General features: G+C 37.8%; 2 protein-coding genes across 2 annotated transcripts; both read right to left on the reverse strand.

Moving 5' to 3' along the window:
- Positions 1 to 2041: 2041 nt before the first annotated feature.
- LOC104893258 (uncharacterized) lies at positions 2042 to 3325 on the reverse strand. Its single transcript, XM_010679362.2, has one exon. It carries the CDS (start codon positions 3323 to 3325, stop codon positions 2042 to 2044), a length of 1284 nt encoding a protein of 427 aa, XP_010677664.2.
- Positions 3326 to 4041: 716 nt separating this feature from the next.
- LOC104893260 (uncharacterized) lies at positions 4042 to 4872 on the reverse strand. Its single transcript, XM_010679363.2, has one exon. The coding sequence runs from the start codon at positions 4870 to 4872 to the stop codon at positions 4042 to 4044; it is 831 nt and encodes a 276-aa protein (XP_010677665.2).
- Between the last annotated feature and the right edge of the window lie 4227 nt (positions 4873 to 9099).

The following is a 9099-nucleotide window of genomic DNA, read 5'->3' on the forward strand; positions in this document are numbered from 1 at the left end:
GGTTAGTAACATTGGGTCGCTGAGGGATCATATCTTTCGTCGCGGGTTTAGGCAAGGCTACCAAGTATGGTTTGGCACGGTGTGGAGGGTACATATGATGGTGGGAAAGCCATTGTTAACGATGATCATGAAGGGGACCATATCGAGGAGATGATTGAGGGGGGGGGGGGGTGAATGATCATGCTGGAAAATGGCCTCGTATTTTTGAGTGCATGGCCGAGGCGGCTCGGAAACCATTGTATCCTGGTTGTACGACGTACACCAAGCTGGCGGTCATGATAACACTCTTCAATATCAAGACAGAAGCCGGTATAAGTGACTCTACTTTCACTTCCTTGTTGCAAGCGTTTTGTGATATGTTCCCGGACGACCATGAACTACCTTAGTCGATTTACTATGCTAAGAAACTGATGTGTCCCTTCGGTTTGGGGTATCAGAAGATACATGCTTTTCCAAACAATTGTGTGCTATATCTAAATGAATATACGAATATGGATGAGTGTCCTCGATGTGGGAAGTCGTGTTATAGGCGCGCAGGGGTTAGTGATAAAAAAGGGCCTCTAGCAAAGGTGATGTCGTATCTTCTAATTATACCACGATTCAAGTGCATGTTTTCAATAAAAAAATAAAAGATGCTACAGACTTGAGGTGACATGCATGAAGGAAAAAGGACGGTTTTCTCAAACATCCGGTTGATGCTCCTAAGTGGAAAGCTATCAATCGTTTGCATAAGACCTTTGGTGCCGAGGATAGAAATTTGAGGCGTGGCCTATGTACGGATGGGATGATCCCATTTGGCACTCTTAGTTCTCAACATAGTACATGACCGATTCTTGTAGTTATATACAACTTGCCTCCCCGGTTGTGCATAAAACATAAGTACATCATGTTATGGATTTATTTCAGGGCCGAAACAGCTTGGAAACGACATAGATGTCTACCTCCAACCACTTGTTGATGATTTGAGAAAAATGTGGGAGGAAGGATTTTCTGTGTATGATGCACGTGCTGATGAGGTATTCACGTTGTGTTCCATGCTTTTATGCACTCTAAGTGACTTTCTTGTACAAGAACAAGGGGAAGAAAGCATGCCCAATTTGGATCAACGACACATAATCTAAATACATTTCTACTTGTCACAAAGAAGTTTATATACGGACCCGAACGTTCCTTCGACGCGACCATCCCTATTGTAATAAGAAGAACTAACGCATTCGATGGAACAGTTGAGGAAGGGGTTGCTCGTAGGCCATTGACTGGTATTGAGGTTTTTGATCAGGTCAAGGGTATTGAAACAATATTCGGCAAAGGAGCGGGTGATGGTGCTAAGAGCATCTACAATGGGGTGGGTTGGTCTTACTTGGTTTTTATGTTTTGTCATTCTTTCTCCTTCCCTCCTTCTTACACCTCACATCCCACTAAAACTCCCACCAACTCATCTTTTTTTTTTCTCACAATGGCTTGGTTGGTCTTACTTGGTTTTTTTATTTCTCTTTCTTACTTTTACCAAACCCCACCCTATACTCTCTCTCCTACTTTTACCAAACCCAACCATATTCAATGTTTAATTTTTTTTTATATGAAATAGATGATTTAAATTAATAAAAGCTAAATAGATTACATTGAATTAATTACGAGCTAATTAGCTTACGTTAAATTAATTACGATAAATTAAATTACGTTACAAGCTAATTAGCTTACGTTAAATTAAATTAGCGTTAACTTGAGATTATAATAAATATGTGTTAATTAGCTTACTTTAAATTAAATTACGTTAACTTGACATTATAAATTAAAAAAAAACGAACACATTACATAAGATAGATAATTAAAAAAACACACATACATGAAATCTGATACATAAACATAGATAATTTAAAACACAAATACATGATAGATTGATACATAAAGCTAAGATAGATAATTTAAAACACACAAATACATGAAATTGGAAATTAACTTAAACCTTAATTAATTAAATAAAGTTAGTTAATCAACTTGACTATTAGGCCCAGACTTACGCCATATGTGTTCAACCAAGTTATTTTTTTAGTGAGATGTGAGTTTCCGCATCTCGCATCTCAGATCTTCTCTCCATGTATGCACCTAAATTTCGCGCATCGAGTCTTCCGTTGTGCACAACGAATGAGTCTTCTCCGACTTGGTTAGATGACCCCTCGTTATTTTGAGTTTGAAGCTGATCATATTCGTTTGGATCTCGATAATTTTGATAAGTATCACGCTCATCTTCAACAATCATATTGTGCATGATGATACATGCCATGATTATTTTCCACAATATGTCTTTATCCCACGCGAGAGCGGGTTTACGAATGATTGCAAATCTAGCTTGCAATACTCCAAATGCACGCTCTACATCTTTTCTAACAGCTTCTTGATGTTGTGTGAATAGTCTTTGTTTGGGGGTTTGGGGGAGCTTTATTGCGGGGATGAATGTTGACCATCTCGGGTAGATGCCATCAGTAAGATAGTAACCCATGTTATAAGTTGTCTCTTTCACCGAGAAGTTGACCTTTGGGGCTCTTCCTTGTAGGACATCATCAAAGACGGGAGACCTCTGCAATACGTTTATATCATTGCATGAACCCGGGGTGCCAAAAAAAGCATGCCATATCCATAAGTCACTTGAAGCAACCGCTTCTAAGATTATGGTTGCTGTTTTGCTTCTTCCTTGATACATTCCTTTCCAGCCTCGAGGACAATTCTTCCAGTTCCAGTGCATGCAATCGATGCTTCCCATCATGCCTGGGAAGCCACAACGCTCGCCTTCATGTAGGAGACGCTCAATGTCATTTGCATTTGCCTTCCTCAAGTATTCATCTCCAAATCTAGCAACAACCGCTTCGACAAAATGAAGAAGGCACTCTCTAGCGGTACTTGAAGCAATTTTCAGGTACTCGTCAACAGCATCAGAGGATGAACCATATGCCAACATCCTGATAGCCGCTGTGCATTTTTGTAGTTTAGATGCACCCATCCTTCCAGTAGCATCTGGTTTTTGCTTAAAGAATTTATCATCTTGAATTGTTACACCTTCGACAATACGAAGGAAAACATGCTTATGCATATGAAACCTACGACGAAAAATATTCTCGGGGTATAGAGGTTCGTTGCTGAAATAATCATGAAACAATCTTTCATGAGCTTCCTCACGTCCCCTACGCACAAAATTTCTAGTGCGGGGTACAATTTCTTTTTCATTTTGTTGCTCAGTATCAACGGACTGACTCCATTCTATGTAATCTTGAACCATGTAATTAAAAAACTCAGAACCTGAACTAGAAGAACTTGAATCATAGTTCATTTTGGAGATATGTTGATTGAAGTGGTGCTTTCTAGAAAATAAAAGGTTGTGAGGAAAAGTGAATAGAGTTGTGATTTTATTGTTGAAGTTATGCTCTATATTATATAGGAAAAATCCATCATATGTACATAACAATAATTCATTTACAGATTAGACATATCAATGCAATATAGGAGCAAACAATTCAATGCAATGTAGGAGTAGACAATTCAATGCGGCACCATGCATCATACTATTCAAAGTCAGGTGAGTTGGCAATTCAATGCAGTACTATTTGTGACATAATTTAATATCAGGTGATTAGACAATTCAATGCAATAATAATAATAATAATAATAATAATAATAATAATAATAATAATAATAATAATAATAATAATAATAATAATAATAATAATAATAATAATAATAATAATAATAATAATGAAAACGATGATGATATGGTAATAAATAATTATAACGATAACGATAATGATAATGATAATGATACATTCATAATCAAAAGTTACGATACATACATATTCATAATTAAAAATTATGATACAACTAAATTGCAAACTAAAACAATTAAAAACATGAACACTACCTAAACATATTTGTCCTTAAATTGTAGCTTAAGTTTTTCATACATCTCTCTCTCATCTGGATCAAGGGAAGACTTAGCCATTAATATATTCCAAATTTTGAACTTTCTATCTTCCTCTTTCGTTGATTCTCTCAAGGCATCAGGCTCCTTTTGACACTCAAGTAAGTCCTCTGATCTCCCACACGAATCCTCCTCGTAAATTCCGAAGAGGATGGAGATGGAGATGGAGATGTAGAACTGGATATTGGGGCTTTTCTCCTACTCTTAACTTTCTTGACGCCGTCAGGTGGTTTTGAGCTCACACCTTCATCTGGAGCAGACCGTTTTGAGCTTCCGCCGCTCATTTGGGTGCCATCTGTCCATTTGTCGTAGTATTTCAGAACATTCCATGCATGCTCCAATGTAAATCGGGGTCCATGGACTTCTATCCACATCTCACGGGATTCAGTCAGGACGTCTTCAACATTGCAGCCGGACCCCTTCTTCCTTTTCGCCTCGGTATATATCCCGACCCATGCATTCACATCTCCGTTGATTTTTTTCCAACGACTAGTGATAGCTTTGAATGTCCTTGGGCGTAAAGTTGGATTGAGTCGTCGTGACTCTTCAACCCTCTCAAATACCGAACCCCAAAAACCGTCACCATTTTGGTCAGTTCCCTTTAACACATATCCTCCGCACTCTAGATATGCCGAAATGAGTGCATGATCTTCATCTACACTCCATTGAAACTTTGATGTTGTGGCTTTTTTTGAAGTAGGGGTGTTTTCATTTTCCTGTGATTGGATTTCAACTACATCGTAGTTTTCGTTAGGTTGTTCATGTTGTTGTGAAATATGTTGGGATATAGGAAAAGATGGTTGAACTTGTTGTTGGGATAGATGATTAGAACTTTGTGGAGATTGTTGTGTAGCTTGTTGAGAATTTTGGTAATTCGATTGGCTTTGGAAAAACATAAACATTCTTTGAAATTCTGGATTTTGTAGCACACTTGGATCGAATTGGAAATTATTTTGGGGATTTTGTGGGTGGTTTGGATTATTTTAGGAGTAATTAGGATTATTTGAATCCATAATATTGACTTACTTTAAGTAATATTAGGTAGAGAGCTAATTAGATAAAAAATATATTAGGAAGAGGTGTGGTAAAATATATGAAATTTGGGCTCAATTTATAGATAAAAATATTTTATAGCCGTTATTGTAATTTTTTTTTTTAATTTTAATGTCATTTTTTTTTACCGTTACAAAATTTGTAACATTACAAATTACTGTTTTATGCGTTAAGCAAATTAAAATTTGTAACGTTACAAAAGCTGGCGGAAGACAACACTTGGCAGCAACTGATTTGTTGCTCAGTGGCATCTGACGCGCGTCAGAGCCAGTGACAGCTCATCAGTTACTTTGGCCCACACGGAAACTGAAACGCACAACTTCCCCTGCTTTCTTCCGCCTTTTTCACCCTCAACCCAGCGTTTCACCTTTTTTTTCGTCAGTTTTCTTCGCCACGTGGCTGCTCTTTATTAGGTGTGTGCACACCATCCGAGGGGTTGTTGGTATGGAATTCTAGACCAACCAGCTCCAAGGACCAAGTGTCCTAATGGTTAGACCAATTAAAACTAGTTTTACTTTTTGTTAGACCAATTAAAACTACCCCATTGTAGATGCTTTAAGGGACTTTGAAAAAAGGACTCTATTATGTGGAGACTTCCATATTGGAGGTATCTAGAAGTTAAACATTGTCTCGACGTCATGCACATAGAGAAAAATATATGTGACACCATTTTGGGGACACTTATGAATATTCCACATAAGACAAAGGATAGCGAAGGAGTGCGACTGTATCTGGAAAGTGAGGGGCTTCGACCAGCACTATGGGCTCAAAAGAGGGACATTAAGAAAAGAAAGAAAAAAGAGAAAGTGTCTGGCAAAGGAAAAGGAAAGGGAAAAAAAGAGGAAATTGAAGAAGGGTCGGCTGCAAGAATTGAAGGAAAAGGAAAGAAAAAGCTGATTAATGATGATAGGAACTATTTGCCTCAGGCTTGCTACACTCTATTTAGAGCTGAGAAACAACTTTTTTGCGAGTCTTTGTACATCATTAAGGCTCCATCAGGTACTCATCGGACATGAAAATATTTGTTACCTTAGACATGAGTTGAAACTATCGAGTATGAAGTGTCACGATTGTCATGTAATAATGCAAGTATTCTTATCGATTGCAATTCGAGGGATATTGCCGAAACACATGAGACATACCATAACAGAGTTGTGTTCTTTTTTCAATACAATATGTAGCAAAATATTACAACCGTCGAAGCTTGATGCTCTCCAGGCTGGCGTGATAGAGACTTTGTACAAGTTTGATATGTATTTCCCACCTGCTTTCTTCGACATTATGGTCCATTTGGTTGTACATCTAGTTCGAGAGATTAAGCTACGTGGTCTGGTGTTTTTGAGGTGGTGCTATCCCTTTGAAAGACATATTGCCTCTTTGAAAGATAAACTAAGGAATCCAGCGCAACCAAAAGGAATTATATTTCAGGGGATTGCGAGTGAAGAGGTCGGTAATTTTATGGCCGATTTCTTAACTAATGTTGATCCTATCGGCCTTGTTACATCTCTACACGAGGGAAGACTCGAGGGTAAAGGTACACTTGACTCCAAAATAATTGTACATCATGTTGAAATACGCATACAAGAACACTTATTTGTATTGCAGCATACAGCACAGGTCCATCACTACTTGGATGAGCATGTGAAGGAGTTGCGTGATCGGAATCCAGGCAAAGGGACTAGAGCATTGATGCTCTTGCATAATAAGACGTTTATTGATTGGTTCTATAAATAATTAATGAGCAAAGTAGATTCCACTGTATCAGAAACTCTTAAGTGGCTAGCACTTGGTCCTCGAGAAGCTGTGCACTCCTATGAGGGTTATGATGTTAATGGATCGGATATACGTTTTGGACAGACCGTCAAGATAAAAAATCGAGATCTCTGTAGAATAGTGGCGTTTCATTAGAGGCATCATCTACACAGTATGCAAGTGCCAAAGATAAGTCTCCTATTGATGCTACATTGTTATACTATGGGCAGGTTCAAGATATATGGGAGCTTGACTACTCTGGTTTCACGGTCTGCTTATTTCGATGCAAGTGGGTTGATTATAACCGACGCTATATGAGAAAAGATGAACCTTGTGGATTTACTCTTGTAGACTTGGGTCGGTTGCATGACAGTGAAGAGCCATTCGTGCTTGCATCACAAGTTAAGCAAGTATGCTATGTAACTGACCCTTCTAATAACAAGTGGTCAATTGTTATCCCCGGAAAAAGAAGTATACTTGGAATTGGTGATGTTGAGGATGAGGAGGAGTATGATGTGTTTGAAGACACCCCACCTTTCACCATTCCCAACTCCGATGTCACTGATGTGGAGTTAGCGAAAAATTACATGCGTGGAGATCATGGGGAAGGGATAATGGTTGAAACTTCATAGGAAGGTGGCAAAAGTGAACAATAGGCTCGACTTCTCAATTTCAAATTTCGGATTTCGGCTTTTCAAGGTCATTTGACTTAATTTCTCACTTTTAGTCGCATTTAATGTCATGTATAGTTCTTATTGGTATATATATATGTATTACAATCAACTAAACTCGTTTCACATGTTTTGAAACCCAATTTGGGTAACTGAAAGTCATTTTATGCCGAGTGGCTTTTCAAGCTCAATTTCTTTAATTTATCGGTTTTAGCCTCATATAGGTCATTTAGAGTGCTAATTATTCACTAGTAGAAAAACGTTGATTTGTGTCTCCTAAATTGCATCGCACGACAGGTCAAACAACGTAGAAGTATCATTTGCGTCAGATGGGTGTTAAACGCGACGCAAATCATAGTCCATGTGCGTCGTATTTGACACTAGTAGAATAAATGCTATTTGCTGCGGTAAAAAAGAGGCATATTGCCGCGGTTTTGGGCGCGCAACAATTAAGGAGGCAGCAATAGGTAATTAATATATTATTGCGGTTTTAAATCGCAGCAATATGTTAAAATATTGCTACGGTTTCTAGCAAAAATCGCAGCAATATATTTGTTTTATATTAGAAAATTTTTGTATATTGCTGTGGTTTTTACCAGAAACCGCAGCAATAGGTACAAGTATAGGTAAAAAAATTTTTTTTTTTTTTTGCATTTTGCAATTAAATTTGAGAATAAAAAAATCTTATAATAAAAGCAGCATGTATTGAGTATAATCTTCCCAGTATTTAACTGTTGAGCTACATAAACGGTTGAATGAGTGACTTTTCAAGTGACAAGTTCAATGGATATAACATCTCAAAATGAAGGATGAAAATAAGTTTGTCTATCACATCTTATGGCAACTTGAATTTTAGTTACAATGACTAATTACAAAAAAATATAATAAAAACAAAAAATATATTAAAAAAAATAAGAAACTGAAAATATAAAAAAACCTAAAACAAAAAATCTACAAATCTAAAATAACAAAAAAAAAAAAACAAAAAAAAAAGGCAGAACAGAAATACCCAGCCCCCCTGTAGAAACCGACGATTTCACGACCTAACAAGAGTTGAAACTTGAAGAACAGAAATACCCAGCCCCCTGTACAAACCGACGATTTCACGACCTCTAAAACAACAAAGGAAACAAATCGCCGGCGTACGTCATCAACGTTGTTAATATCGTCGTTGTTAACCGCGTAGCAAAACACGAGCAAGTCATCGTCGTCCATCGAGTAAGTCGTCGGCGTTTGAGAGCCGATTAACAGCCGGTTAATCGTCGGCGTTTGAGAACCGAGTAATAGTCGGTTAATCGTCGGCGGACGAGAGCATTATATATGGTCTAGATGAAGAACGACCAGATGAGAGGAGAGAGGAGAGATGAGAGGATGGGAGTTTGATAGATAGAAGAGGAAGGCTGAGAGGTAGAAGAGGAAGGCTGAGATGAGAGGATGAGAGTTTGAGAGATACCGTGAAAGTGAAGAGAGAGAAAGGAGAGACAAAGAGGGTGAGGAAAATTAAAAACGGCGCCCTTAGTGATGATAGTTAGGTATTTAAAAAACCCTAATGACCCTATTGCTGCGGTTTCTTGAAGGAACCGCAGCAATAGATTAAAATATTATTTTTTTAATTATTTTAATATATTGCTGCGGTTCTTACCAGAAACCGCA

The sequence above is a fragment of the Beta vulgaris genome, chromosome 5 (assembly GCF_026745355.1).
Source record: "Beta vulgaris subsp. vulgaris cultivar EL10 chromosome 5, EL10.2, whole genome shotgun sequence".
NCBI classification, from domain to species: Eukaryota; Viridiplantae; Streptophyta; class Magnoliopsida; order Caryophyllales; family Amaranthaceae; genus Beta; species Beta vulgaris.